General features: G+C 50.8%; 2 protein-coding genes across 2 annotated transcripts; one reads left to right on the top strand and one right to left on the bottom strand.

Annotated features, from left to right (window-relative positions):
* Positions 1–91: 91 nt before the first annotated feature.
* On the top strand, positions 92–2,508 carry Haghl (hydroxyacylglutathione hydrolase like). Its single transcript, XM_023711408.1, is given in 8 exon segments — positions 92–386; positions 675–739; positions 814–1,115; positions 1,218–1,330; positions 1,463–1,564; positions 1,777–1,856; positions 2,154–2,267; positions 2,269–2,508. Coding segments are annotated over 8 exon segments (933 nt in total). The 5' UTR covers positions 92–281; the 3' UTR covers positions 2,321–2,508.
* Positions 2,509–2,573: 65 nt separating this feature from the next.
* Positions 2,574–12,971, bottom strand: Narfl (nuclear prelamin A recognition factor like). The gene is made up of 11 exons (XM_004627922.2): positions 12,891–12,971; positions 11,606–11,701; positions 9,504–9,647; positions 9,081–9,213; positions 6,825–6,959; positions 6,311–6,429; positions 5,186–5,315; positions 4,577–4,649; positions 4,124–4,261; positions 3,514–3,671; positions 2,574–3,369 (listed from the first exon to the last, which is right to left on the bottom strand). The coding sequence occupies exons 1-11, from the start codon at positions 12,954–12,956 to the stop codon at positions 3,131–3,133; spliced, it is 1,431 nt and encodes a 476-aa protein (XP_004627979.1). The 5' UTR covers positions 12,957–12,971; the 3' UTR covers positions 2,574–3,130.
* Positions 12,972–14,923: the final 1,952 nt, after the last annotated feature.

Here is a 14,923-nt window from a genome sequence, read left to right as displayed (position 1 = left end):
GGGTGGGGTGGGGAGTGGTGGTGGTGGTGGTGGAATGTCACTAGATCATGTTGGAAAGGCTCCCTGGCCTCTCAAGAAGAGGTTGTGGTAAGGGACGGGGCTGCATTGGCCTAGGAGGCACGCTAGAACCTGGAAAGAATTTCATATGGGTCATTTGGGTAGTTTCTGAAGGAGGAAGCAGGGCTCTGCTTTCATGGTGTATGTTTGTGTTAATCTTGCCCCACACAGCTTAGTAGCCTGGGGCCCTTTTTTGGAGGTGTGGGCAAGTGAGTTCTGCGACCATGAAGGTCAAGGTCATCCCTGTCCTTGAGGACAACTACATGTACCTGGTCATTGAGGAGCACACACAGGAGGCTGTGGCAGTGGATGTCGCCTGGGCCAAGGGGGTGAGGGTCTTCTGTCACCACTACCTATCCCCTCTGATAGCTTCTGTCATCCTAGCTGGAGCAGACCAGGTCTCTAGTTTCTGGTCATTTGGCGTTTAAGGTTTATTATCTGGGGGCTCTCCTGAAGTTCTGGGCATCTTTGGTGTCCCCACAGATGCTGTGCACCCAGTAATTGTCTGATGCCTGTCTCACCACATGATGCCCTGGGTCAGGATTAGGGTCCTGGTGGAAGGGGCGGGGAGGCAATTGCTCTGAATGTCTGCATCACCAAAGCTCCATTCCTTCCAGTTGCTGGAGATTGCAGGCCGGGAAGGGGTGTCACTGACTGCCGTGCTGACTACCCACCACCACTGGTGAGCTTGGGCAGGGGTTGGAAGGATTCCTCTTCTATACTGCACAGCCCTGACTGGTGCTTGCTGGGGTCCAGGGACCATGCACATGGAAATGAGGAGCTGACACAGCTGCAGCCAGGGCTGGCCGTGATGGGCGCAGATGAACGCATCTCTGCACTGACTCGAAAGCTAGCACATGGCGAGGAGCTTCAGGTGAGCCATGCTCAGAAGAAATGGGAGGGTCTCAGCCACCAAGCCCTTTCACAATCTGCTTCCCCTCTGCTGAAGTTTGGGGCCATACATGTCCGATGCCTGCTAACACCTGGCCATACATCTGGTCACATGAGCTATTTCCTATGGGAGGATGAGTGTCCAGACCCACCTGTCCTCTTCTCAGGTATTGCAACCCCTGGTTCACCGACCCCACTGTTCTGACCCAACACCCAGTTTCTTTTTTTTTTTTCCAACACCCAGTTTCTGACCTGCCCTCCTCCTCCAGGGGATGCACTGTCAGTGGTTGGTTCTGGCTGGCACTTGGAGGGCAGCATCCAGCAAATGTACCAGAGCCTTGCTGAGACCCTCGGCACCCTACCCCTGAGACGGTGAGCTTTAGTGCTCCCTGTGCCTCCTCTGGAATGACCCAAATGCTCTATACTGCCCTGCTCCAGACCAGAGATCTCAGCACCTTTCCTGGCTTCTACTTGGGGAAGCACTGGGCATCCACTGAGTCCTCTCCTCCTTCAGAAGGTATTCTGTGGCCACGAGCACACACTAAACAACCTCAAGTTTGCACAAAAAGTAGAACCCTGCAGTGAACACGTGAAAGCCAAGCTGTCCTGGGCCCAGGTAGGCCACTCCTTGTCCACTGTTGGGAGGGCTACAGGGGAAGAGGAAGATAGGCAGCATCCTTCTGGAGTTAGGCACAGGCATCTTATACAGCCCGAGTTAGCACAGCTGACCTGGGATGTGCTGTTCTATGGCTCACCTTATGATCTGATCCAAGCAGCCCGGCTTGTCAGAAAAAGTCCAGTTGTGACAAGGGCCTGTGGTCATTGCAGAAAAGGGATGAGGATGACATACCCACCGTACCCTCAACCCTGGGAGAGGAGTTCCTGTACAATCCCTTCCTGAGGGTAGGGTGAGTATGGCCCCTATTCAGGGACTTCTGGTAGTGGTGGTGGGGAGCTGAGCCAGGATCACTGGGGCAGCCTTTGGGCCTTCAGACTTCCCAGGGATTAGGCTGCAAGAGCTGCTTGGGGCCTTGGGTCTCCTGGACAGTCATTTGGAGCCTGGAGACTGTTTATTGGGCTAAGTGTGCCTGGCACCTGGGAAAGCTGTTAAGTGGTTTCTCATTATTTACTGCCCTATCCATCCCCATCTCAGTGGGTGGTGGGCCACACCAGTGGGTTTCCCTAGTATGCCTCTTCTCCTCCAGAGAAGAGCCAGTGCAAGAGTTCACAGGCCGCTCATCCCCTGCTGAAGTCCTGGAGGTGCTCTGTGATGAGCGAGCAGCCTTCCAGCATGCTGCTGAGCCACCGCAACTTCAGGCCGGCACTCCTCGCCCTGCAGTGGGGCCTCCTGGATGAACCTGGGCACAAATGACCCACAAAGGGTATCTGCTTGCCTCATGCCCCTCTGACTGGATCCCTTGAGGATGGCCTCTGGAACCTTCCCAAGGCCCTGCGTGGTCAGCTACTCAGTCTCAGAGGAACAGCAAGTGATGTTCTCTGTCATTTATAGGGGTACAGGCCAGACCTCTGTAGTGCTACGTGGGCTGAGACAGGCCACCAGCTAGCCTCCAAACCCTGAATAAAATTCTGAAAGACTTCTCAGTGCTGCAGATACTATGAAAAGCCAGCTGTTTTCACAGTTGTTGAACATGTACCTTTATTAGAAGATTGGTGGGAGATGGGCCTAGGGACCCCAACATGGAGACGTGATGCTCACCCTATCCTAGGCCCACAGCTTCGTAACTGATGCCCCACTTTCAGGGCCTCAAGCTCCCCTTATTGTCAGGCAGTCTCTATGTAGGGCTGTTGTTGGACCCACTCAGCAGGTATAGCCCTGTCACTTTCTGCACTGAGATTTGAGTCAGCCTAGAAACCATAAAGGAAGCACCCCAGAAGCCACTGCAGCTCCCATAGCCAAGAAAGGCAAGGAAGGTATTCATGGACTTAATCCCTAACCAAGGTTCCAGAGGCACAGAGGATCTTCAGGTCTTGGCCATTTCATTTCTACCCGACAGTCAGTACAGTCAGGAGGTAAGCAGGCCAGGTCCTGACAAAGCCAGTGTACTGCTTCAGTCCCTGTCGCCCAACTCAGTCTGGGGAGGCCCTGGGGATCTACATCTCTGCTTGGCCTTTTTGGGAATCCTAGTGCTGGTTCTGAGGGCTTCAGCAGACCCCCAGTCTCTTACCACCGGATGCTGAGGCCTGAGCTGGCCTTTTCCACAGCATGGTACTGTGTGTGTAGCAGGTGGCTGGCCCGCTCTGAGCCTTCGCCCTGCAGCCAGTGTTGGTACAGCTCCTGGACCCCAGGGACATCCTCAGGTGCTTCTACCCTGATCATGCCATATAGTCTCTCCACCTGCTGGAGAAGCTCCCTGCCTGGTACATCTGGGGCCTTGAGTTGACCTCCACCGTTCAAACAGCCTGTGGCAGAGCAGATGGTGTGGGCATGGTGTCAGGAGGATGTGAGGCAGGGGTCCCAGCACACACCCCATTCCCATTACTGTATCACCAAACCCCACTAGAACATCACTGCTCAAATGGTCCTACTATGCTGAGAGGATCTACCTGAAGGGCAGGCCATGACCTCCACGTAGTGATAGGGGCAGCGGCCTCGCTTGAGCTTCTGTACCAGGTTCTGGATGTTTCGAAAGCCATAGGCCACAGCAAAGCGCAGCAGCACCTGGTCCCCCTTCTCCAGGGTCACCTCCTGGAAGTCCTTATTCCTGGGAACAAAACTTGCTGTGTATACCACACAGTGCTCAGCTCCTACCTGAGCAGGGGGAGGCATGCTGGGCCTAATGGCATGGCCAGGGGCTCCTGTCTTCTCTCCTGCTAGACAGGGAAAACCACAGCCCACTTGAGGTTCCTTTAGGAACTCCCTCTTTCCTAAAGGTGGCTTTGAGGCACCAAGTCCCAGCCTTCCTACCCAGATGCAGACAACATTCTAGCATATATACAGGCTGTGCTACTACCTTTGCACACACTGGTTTTTCCAGTTCAGGGTTTCTGCTGTGGGGGAAACAGAGGCCTCACTTCAAACTTCTGAGGGCCCTGTCAATGCCCAGGCTCTAGGGTCCTCCACCACGCCCACCTAAGCAAGAGGACTCAGGGGCCTGGTACCAGCCTAGGGAGCCACACAGTTGCCCTGTCCAGCCTTCCAACCCATTCCACTGACCTCAGGGGTCTGTAGGTGACCTCAGCCACATGAATTCCGAAGAGCTCTTGGGCTGCGTGCCGGAACACATGCTCCAGGTAGCCTCCTGAGCCCCCGCCCCGATGGCTGGTGAGCTCCTTGTCAGACATACTGCTGGTCCTGGAGGAGGGGCTGGTCAGTGAGGATGAAGGCAGGGCCTCAGCACAACTACATGCTCTTCAGTTTAAGCTGTTTGGTTTTCTAAATGGAAAACAATTCACAGACACAACCCTGGTGGCCTTGGTGTGTCTGAGACACAGATGTACTTCATTGGCTTCCTGGGAAGCTCAGACCTCCACAAGGGTGGCTCTACTGATGACATGAACTCGGACCCTCTTGCAGCCCAAGATAGGCCACAGGGACGAGAAGGCACTGTCCCATCCCATCGGTCACATCTTAAGCTAAAATAAAGGTTCCCAGGTCTTTCTTACTCACAGGCTGTCCAGAGGGGCTGGCTCCAGCTCTGCCAGTGATACCCCTTCCTCTTCCAGCAGCCTGAAGACTTCCCCTACAATGGGCACAGCATGGGTTCAGGCTGGGCCTGGGCTTTCAGGCATCTGCATCTCTGGCAGTCTGCAGTCTGGCCACAGAAGGGTCCCTGGCATCCATCCAGTTGGTGGAGGGAGGTCCAGCCCACCTCTCAAGACTCCTGGGAGGGCCATCTTGTTCCTCCTCTGGGGGCAATGGGAAGGTAAGCCAGGGCCTCTGTGCTGGTCTCATACTGGTTATTCAGCCTCCTAGGCACTTTAATCTTCCTGTCTCATTACTATTTAGGGTGCAGCTCAACTCAGAAATGGAATTGCAATGTGAGCCAATGGGCCAGCCTTGAAATTCTTGCATGTCTTTCCTACGACTCACTGTGGAGCCAATGAAGTGGTGCTATTGGGGCTTCTGTGGCCAAGGCCCCTGCAGGGTAAGCTGAGAATGCCTTCAATTCCTGGCCAGAAGGAGAGAGAGGCAGTACAGAGGGAAGCCCCCACCTCCCACTGGGCTATGCCAGAGCCTTGTGGGCAGGTGCCAGGCAGAGCCTCAAGGTGACCATACCTGTTGTGAGGACACAGTCAACATCACGAGTCTGGTATTCCTGATTGAAGAAGTCAGATCTAGAAGCCTCTAATTTTTTGTCATAGCAAGGCATCACTGTGATGTGGTAGATCTTGTCAGGAGTCAGGTTCTATAATGGGAACACAGAAACACAAACACAAGCCTCACCTGACCCTAGCTCAGATGTGGTGGAAGCATGACTGTGGACACAGGGGCTGGAGAGATGGCTCAGTGGTCTAAATCACCTACTTGAAACAAGCTTGGCAAAGCACAGGGACCGCGGTTCGATCCCCCAGCACCACATGCCAGCCAGCCCCGCCCCCTGGTGGGCTGAGCTGGCCACACACACACACAATAAATAAATGTAATAAATAAAAATAAATAAATAATTAAAAAAAAATAAGCAAAAAAAAAAAAAAAAAAAAAAAAAAAAAAATGACTGCGGACACAGTCACCAAGGGCTTCTGGCCAGTATGTGACCATGAGCCACACTGCACTTCCCAGAAGCCTTCCTGACTACTTGGTGGATATGTCAGTAGATACCATAGGCTCCAATCACACCCAGGCTATGCCCCTTACATGCAGGGAGGGCTCTCCCTGCCCTCACGTTACTGGGGTCAGCAGAAAAGAGTAGGTCATGGTGCAGATGAGGACAACCAAGGGAGTCTGGCTGTGGTCACAGGGAGGGAACACAGCAAGACTGAAGCTAGCTTAGTGCCCAATCAGCTTCTCTTCTGCCCCCATGGCCACATGGTATTAGGCTCCTCAATTACACAGATTCTTACCTGGACTGGCTTTAGCTTCTGCTTCTAGACCCTGAGGCTTTGCTACCTCTAGACAAGTGACAAGTACCTTTCTGTCAGAACTGGGCCCCTGGTGATCGGGAGAAGACACAGCTCTGGCAGCAGCAGGCTGGCTGAGCAGGAATAAGAGCAAGGCTAGGCTGCCTCTGGAGGAAGAGGCTATTAAACTCTGCATGACCCCAAATACCTCTAAAAGGTGCTGTGGCCACAAGTGAGGGCCCTGACCTCCCACAACTGCATACAAATGGGCTAGAATGGTCAACTGTGTCTTGTGGCTCACATTCGTGCTCTAGTGTGCTGCCTGATGGCCCAAAGCTAATACCTGCTGCTGGGCAAAGAAGTCCTTGACCAGGGAGCCCATGACCTGCTGTGGGGATCGGGCTGTGCTGATGTAGGGCAGGATGAAGTTGCCGTGGGTCTTCTCCGCATAGCAGATCCAGCCTGAGCCAACAAGAACACATCTTGATAGGGGCACAGGGCAGGCCTGGGGGCGGTGCAGAGACAGCCTCTCCACGTGGCATGACATGACATTCTGGGGGTGGACCAACTCATACAAAAAATTGCAGTGGCATTAAAAAGCATTCCCATTCTGTCACCACCACCAGCACATGGACTGTCAGCATCTAGGTGATTGCCAACAGGAGCTGGTGCCTGCAGGTGACTCCCCAGGGCCCAGGGTGCCTCCTCTTCCAACAGTCTATTGGGCACCAATGCTTCTAACCCACTCTTGCCTCCCCCTATCATCTTTCCTGTGTTCCCATGACAAGCTGTTGCTATTCATGTCAAGTTTTAACCTCCCTTGAACTCAAATCTCACACTGTAACCCATGAGCACACCTGGACAGGCAGAAGCCAGCAACGGCAAGGCCTCTCTGGAGTCAGTCTGTCCTCGGAATCGCCGCACAAATTCTCGTTGACTCTCAAGAAGGGTGAAGTTTCTGGAGAAGGTAGTATCAAAGACGAAGTGTGCCCCTAGAAGGCAATGGAGGGCATGCATATGCCTGATCTCAGTAACAGGCAGAATAGTATCAGAGGCCTCTGCCTGCAGCAGCAACACTGATCACACAAATATACTCTCTCTCTCTCTGTGCCCATCTATCTCTCTCACACACAGACGTACATACGCCCCAAGCAGGGCTTTGCAGCACCTGATGTTTCCTTGGCATACCAGGAACTGTGCACTGTTGTACATACACAGCTCGTGCCATGTGGACAGCTCAAGTGCTAACCAGAGAACCTGCTTCTCACAAGGTGTCAACTCTACTATAGTGAATCCTTGTAATTTTTTGTCTCAATGTCCATTTTGAGTATTACTGAACTCTTATACCAGAGGGAGAGCTCAGTCCCCTGGGCACAATTTCTTGTTCTCCACCTGCTTTTAGCTGCTTAATGTAAGGCTTCCAGAAGTCTTATACAGCCACCTCCTAGTGGTCACACTGCTCCCAGGACAACCACTCACACTCACGTGGTATGGGCTGTACAGACAGATGCAGAGAATATCTTTCAGAAGAGTGAGATTTTTGGACCTTATGTCTGTGTACTCTAAACCTAGCAACCAAAACTTCCTACAACAAATCTGTTTGAACCCCTGAAAAAGACTGCCCTCTTGATTTGCTGCACCCTCCCTACACACTCACTTTCTGTTTTAAAGACAGGGTTTCACTGTGCAGTTCAGAATGGCCTCCTCCAGCTTGTAGTAATCCTCCTGCTACAGCCTCCAGAGTACTGGCATTACAGTCAGGTGCCAACCATGTCTGGCCATGACACTGAACCTTAATCCCCCATCAGAACTAAGGGCTGCCCCAGGCTGGTTTTCCTTGGTGCTGGAGACTCAAGGTCCCAGCACCAGAGCAATGGTTGGGATGTGCAACTCAAATACAGGTCAGAGGGGAGTCAGGGCATCTACCCAGTCATCATGGTGATAGGTGGAGAATTTGGCACTAGGCTTCCAGGTGAAAAGAGAATCCTATGAATGAGGCCCATACTCAGCATCCTTTTGTTTCCTATTAGTGAGGAAAGTACCAGCAGCTTTTTTTTTTTTTGTGGAACTGGGGATTGAACTCGGGTCCTTGTGATTGCCAGAGAAGCGCTTATTCTACTGAGCCATCTCCCTGACCCTGTCCAGCAGCTTTGATACTGGAACCTGATTTTGTTGAGGGTCCTTAAAACACCCATATCCTACCCAAACCCAACTTGTGGGCCAGAATCCAACCAAAGCTGACTCAAACTTGAACCTAACAAAGACCTAGAAAATATGCCTTAAAAACAGTAACTAAAAAAAAAAAATACAGGCTCAGGGAACATGAAAAAACAGAATTCAGGGGGTTGGTGAGATAGCTCAGTAGAATAAGCACTTGCCTGGCAAGCGTAAGAGCCTGAGTTCAATCCCGGTTCCACAAAAAAAAAAAAAAGAATTCAGTTGCCTTCTTTTTTTGTTTGTTTCAAGACATGGTCTTGCTATGTAGTTCAGGCTGGCCTTGAACTCACTGTGTAGCCCAGGATGGCCTCAAACGCCTTTTTTTTTCTATTGAGATTTTAAAAAAATATTTATTTATTTATTTATTTATTTATTTAGTGTCTGTGTGTGGCCAGCTCAGCCCACCAGGGGGCGGGGCTGGCTGGCATGTGGTGCTGGGGGATTGAACCACAGTCCCTGTGCTTTGCTTAGCTTAGCTTAGCTTGTTCTAAGTAGGTGCTTTAGACCACTGAGCCATCTCACCAGCCCTCAAATGCCTTTAAAAAAAAATTTTTTTTTATGGTACCAGGGATTGAACTCAGTACCCTATGCTCGCCAGGCAAACAATTATTCTACTAAGCTATCTCCCCAGCCTTCAAACTCCTTGTGATTCTTCTTTTTCAGCCTCAGTGCTCAAATTATAGGCATCTACCACCATGCCTAGCTCAGATGGCTCCCTTTTAAGGTACTGCTCTAAACTGTGAAAGTACAATTTCAGTCTGAAGTCAGACTTAGAGTGCCTCTAGTACTTAAGTTCAGAGTTGAGCAGCTTGTGACTCAAGAGGTGGGAAGAGCCTCTAACACTAGACCCCCTCTAGTTCTGGGGCTGTGGTGCTCACCCACGGTTCTGTGCCTACCTATTTTTTTAAAGAATGAAGTCAGTTTTCTGGCAGTGTCTGTAGGACTCAGCTGGAACCGTGCAGCCAGCGATGCTCTGGACTGGGGTGAGACTGAAACAACAACCAGCTGCTGCTGATCTGGTGGCACTGTCTGCAAAGCAGGGGAGACATGTTCTCAGTCCACAGGTTCTGTGCAGATTCCTGTTGGCCAGCCTGGTACAGCCAGATGTCACTGGCCTGGAAGTAATGCACAGTCCCATCAAGACCTGTCACACTGGTACACACTCAGAACCTGAAATTAAGAGGTTGGCACTTTCAGTGTCAGACGATATCAGCTAAGTCACCAAGGGCCCACAAGAAAACTCAGACCTGGGAGTCACCAAAAGACAAGACAAGCAGCACTGGAGCAGCTGCCCCCAAAGTCAGTTCTCCATCATGTACCTTATTGGTATCTAGAACTTTCTGCAGCTCCTTGTGGCTTTGCTGGGTAATAAGCACAGTTTCTGCTGAGGTGACACAGCCGCTGCATGCCAGGCAGTCATTCAGTGAGACCCTGGCCTTCTCTAGCCTCTGGGTCCCACCATCCTGGGAGAGGGAAGACACAAAGCAAGGGTCCTTCTGTAGCAATAAGGGCTCCACAGGACCCTTTACCCTTCCATTCATAAGTAACACTCTGACAAACAATGTGGAGGCTAGGCTTATGTAGTATTCAGTTTCTTAAAAACTATATACCTATTACATAAATGCTCACATATGTCCTAAATCTTCATATTGCCATCTAGTTCTAACTTGGCTAGCACATCACAATTGCATGAATGAGTCTTCTTGCAATATGTCAGCAAAGAAATAGAGGACTTGCCCACCAAAGGGGTCCTGGAGAGGCTGCTGTTTTCTAAGCTGCAAACTCAACTCACTAAGTGACAAGCTGTGGATCATGACACTCAAGTGGAGGAAGGGGCTGTAGGACAACACTCAGTGGCTTTTCTTATGCAAAATGACCTCAGCTTGAATACCTCACTTCCTCCAGAAACACAGGATAGGTTTGAGCAGGGTCAGGAGAGCTGATGGGGTCCACCATGCAACCTAAAGAATAAGAACTTATGGGGGCTGGGGAGATGGCTCAGTGGATAAGTGCTTCCCTGGCAAGCACAAGGGCCTGAGTTCAATCCCCGGTTCCACCAAAAAAAAAAAAAAAAAAAAAGAATAAGAACTTAGCTAAAAGTCCTTTCAATTTTTCTCTTCTAAAAAAAAAAAAAAAATTCTCTTCTTAATTTCTTATACATGTCTTTCTTTTTTTGTTTCTTCAGTTTTACATGCATATATCTGATAATATGAGTAACTGGTTGGAAGACAACACTATGCATTACAACAAATACTGTGAAATTCATATTACTTTGTTAAGAGATTCTATTATCACTTTAAATTTTGTTTTAATTCTAATTTGTACTCTGGGCCACTGTGCTGGCCCAGGCCAACAAGAAGGCCTGTGCCAAATGGGCCTGTAAACTACACATTTGTACTCTTTAAGAATAAAAGTCCTGGGGGCCGGGGAAATGGCTCAGTAGAATAAGCGCTTGCCTGGTAAGCTCAAGGGCCTGAGTTCAATCCCTGGTTCTGCAAAAAAATAAAAAAATAAAAGTCACTTCAACTGATTGTCTTTTAGGCCTGTGTATGGCACCTGTGGGCTTGGTTATGATGCTGTGTGAAGTCAGTGTGTCTCTCTTAGCCAGCTCCCATGACACTGGACAACATGGCCCCGGTGCTCCCTCCCTGAGTCCCTTTATCTGTAGGACCCCTCCTGAGTGCAAGTCCTCCTACTGTACCAGGCTCTGGCAGGTGCCATGTTATGCTACAAGACCATCCTCCTGGTCTGGCTCTTCCTGTGACTGCTCAATCCTGTCATCTGTCCTTCACAGAGATCTATACACCTCATACCATGGACCGCCCTGCCATTACTGCCCCACTCAGGGCAGATTTCTGAGCCAGGTTCCCAAGGTGGGGTTAAGATCAATTATTTCTCAACACAGCAATGCATGGGACTTTGAAGATGTCCTCTAAAATCCAATTTGTGAATTTTAACATCACATCAGGATCATAATGTCTCTTAGCCACAGAGAAAGCGAGTGTGATCCCAGAATATGGGGCTGGAACTAGAAAGTCTTATACAACTAGAACTGAGATGGGACTTCCATCTCTTTTTTTATGTATTTGGTATAGGGTCTCACTATGCACCTCAGGCTCGCAATGATCCTCCTGTTTTCAGCCTCCCCAGTGCTCAGATTACAGGCATGTGCTACCACACCTGTCGTTTTCTCAGAACCTCTCTGAGAAAAAGGCAAACTCACTGCCTAGTCTAAGTGACCCATTCACTCTCCCCAGGGACCCTAGTCCTGGCTCCCACAATGGTCAGGGAATGTGATGGTGAGGAAGGATTGCTGAGATGTAGGATGTCTCAAGGTCACCACATTCATGACTAAGTAAGGCAAATAAGTTGTGTTTTAGACCCTCCCGGCTGGACTGTGGGAAAGCCGCTCATGCCTTACTTGGTCAACTTGGAAATAGCTTCCATCATCTTCAATGTGGATCTTGGTCACAGCACTTCCTGGCCTCTTATCCACCTTCATGGGCTTGATGCAATCCTACATGGGAAAGAGACCCCAAACCAGGCCCTGTGAAGGAGCAGAAGTTTCTGAGGAGGCAGGCCTCAAGTTTGGCTGGTCACATGACACTGCCCTGAGCTGCACACTTACCATCTTCTTGCTACTGGAACCATCCTAAACTCCAGCTGCTGACCCTGCTCTGCACTGGGTACTCATTTCTAATATGAAGGTCACTCACTGTGCTAGCCCAGGCCAACAAGAAGGCCAGTGCCAAATGGGCTTGTAAATTACACATCTGCAGAAACTGCAAACCTGACCTCTAGCAGGTAGCAGCCACCACAGAGGCCAGTGTTAGGGCTACTGAAAGGAACCCAAGTGTGAGGCTAGAATGCTTTCTCGAAAGTCTGGAGGTCATCTCCCACCCACTGACATGGGCAACAGCAAATGTCTTTTCCCATCTTTTTGTTTCCTTGTCATTCCACAAGAACTATGGTGGCTACTGCATTCCTGAAAGTGACCTTCCCCACTGAGCCCTAGCAGAAGGGATTAACTTGGCCTGGGTAGCGGGTCAGTCCCCCTCCTCCTCTGTGTCTCCTTAGTTATGGACACAGAGAGCCACAGAGAGGGACATCCCATTGTGGCTGGTCTTCTGAAGGATCAAGCTCTGTCATCCTCTCTGGGGTTATGTTAAGGTCAACATCAAAGCGCAGTTTTTGTAGTGCCCCCTGTGGAACACTCCCATCCACACACAACATCGCAGGCCAGGGCCGGGGAGATAGCTCAGTAGAATAAGCACTTGTCTGGCAAGTGCAAGGGCCTGAGTTCAATCCCCGGTTCCGCAAAACAAAAACAAAAACAAAAAACAACATCGCAGGCCTGTGCAGAGCTGGCCAGCTCCACTCCTGCCTCTGCACCTTCAGCACGAAGACACTAAATAAAAGGCACTGGCTGGAGGGCAGCACAATAATTGTCTCCCACTAGACTCCACTGGGCTGTGTGAGCTGGCGCGGGCCTCTGATTCATGAACCCTCCCCGACACCCTAGGCACTACAACCAGGATGGGGGATACCACCCTCTCTGGCCTCAGTTTCCCTGATATAGTAAGACGGCGGGCAGACCTCCAGAAGCCCTGGGTGAGGAGGCCCCAAGGGCTTCTTCTCCCCAGGTCCTAGAGAAGAAGCAGGGGAGGACAAGTTTCCCCCAGCCACGGCCTTCTCGGCCGGCCCACCTGAGAGGGCCCGATGAAGTCATCCAAGTCGGTCAGCTGCAGTACCCCGCTGAAGGGCGACGCCATGGCGGCTGTACTGCCGCTGGAGATTGCGTACAGATGTCGCCAAATAGCGTAAAAGGAAGAGCTTGTTCCGCCACCCTGCCGGAAAGCACTCCACTCTGCGCAGGCGCGTCGCGTGCCAGGCGGGCGGAGTGGTGCGCGCCCTCTGGTGGCGATCCCGAGCACAGTGGCTCTTGCATCCCGAGTCGCCGACGCTGTGGACCAAATCACTTTCTGTTTCATTTTTTCCGCGTTCGCCTGGACTGTGGTGCAGAGGGGCAGTGTAGGCGCAGCTTGGCGACAGAGTCTTTCTGGCTTCGAAACGGATCGGAGGGGACCTTCACCTGGTCTTTTTGTGTACTCTTTTATTGTGGACCTACCGGCCAGGTGTGGGCTGGAGGAGACAGTCCTAGAGCTCCGAGAAACTCAGCCTTGACCCGGTCGGCTGACTGTGCAGCCCAAGAACCCCAGGTGGCGCCTGGCACACAGTGGGTGCCTGGCTTCTGTTTCAGTAGATTCAAGTGGTAAAGAAAATTTAAGGGCAGAATGAAACTCTCTCGCTCTCTCGCTCTCTCTCCTTCCTTCTTCTGCAGAGTCTCACTCCACAGCTCAGACTCCTAGTGCTCCTCTTGTCTTGGCCTCCCCAGTGCTGGGATTACGGGCGGGCGTACACCATCACGCCCAGTTTCGGTTTCGGTGGCCGGCCCGGCGTGGGACCCACACGGCAAGCCGCACTGGGGTCGAACCCGCCAGACACAATTCTTCGCACTCCCTTGGCTTCCGTTGGAGCATAGGTCAGCACCCCCACCCCGGCCCTCCAGTACCCAACTCCTGTTATCTTAGAGAGCGACCTAAGGAGCAGGCTGAATTCTTTTAAGAATTTATAGCCTGACAGACGACCATTAGTGGTCTGACTCAGTTGTTAAACCTAAATAAGCCACAGCATGTCCGGTTGTGCATTTGGCGACAACTTTTTATTGGGGCTTTCCAGAAAACTCCAGGTGTCAAGACTGGCTTATCCCCAGACTCCACCTGCTCCAGTCTGCTGGGCACCCCAGCAGGCCTAACCTGAGATCATCATGGTAAACCCACATTTCTGAGGCCCTGGTCACCTGGGTGTCTATCTACTGCTGTCCCCCTCTACTGGGTATTGAACTCAGGGCTATATCCCCAGCCCTTCACTTTTTATATTTTGACACATTTTAAAAATTGTCCAGTCTGGCCTCAAACTTGCCATCCTCCTGCCTCAGCCTCCCAAGTGGATTCCAGGCATGTAGTATCATATGCCCTGGTTTGAACTGTACAGTTTATTTTAAATTTTTATTTATTTATTTATTTATTTTGCAGTACCAGGGATTGAACTCAGGACCTTGTCCTTGCCAGGCAAGCACTTATTTTACTGAGCTGTCTCCCAGACTCTGAACTGTACACTTTAAATGGGTGAACTATATGATGTGTGAGTCTATTATAACTCAGTAAAGTTTTTAAAGAAAGGGTAGGCCAGATGTGGTGGCATATACCTGTAATCCTAGTACTCAGGAGGCTGAGGTAGGAGAATCACTGTGAGTTTGTGGCCTACGTAATGAGTTCAAGGATAGCTTGAATCACATAGTAAGACCTGTTTCAAAAAGACAAGACGAAACAAGAGTAGAGCTAGCCAGGCATGGTAGCACATGCCTGTAATCCCAGCAATTAGGGAGGCTGAGGCAGGAGGATTGCAATTTTGAGCCGCCCAGGGAAAGGAAAGAAGGAAAAGAAAGAAAAGGAAAGAAGAAGCCAGGCATGCTGGTACATGCCTGTAATTCCAGCACTCAGGAGGCTGAGGCTGCAGGATAGACACGAGTTTGAGGCCAGTCTGGGCTACATAGTGAGTTTAAGACCAGCCTAACTACACAAAGAGATCCAGTTTCCAAACAACAACAAAAAGAAAACAAAAGTAAAGAGTACGGCTAGACATCTGCAACCCCAGTGAACACCCGGAATATGTAATC

This window comes from Octodon degus, unplaced genomic scaffold (genome assembly GCF_000260255.1).
Source record: "Octodon degus isolate 3935 unplaced genomic scaffold, OctDeg1.0 scaffold00021, whole genome shotgun sequence".
In the NCBI taxonomy this organism is placed as follows: domain Eukaryota; kingdom Metazoa; phylum Chordata; class Mammalia; order Rodentia; family Octodontidae; genus Octodon; species Octodon degus.
Note: the sequence above shows the minus strand (reverse complement) of the source record. Positions and strands in the feature narration are given on the sequence as shown.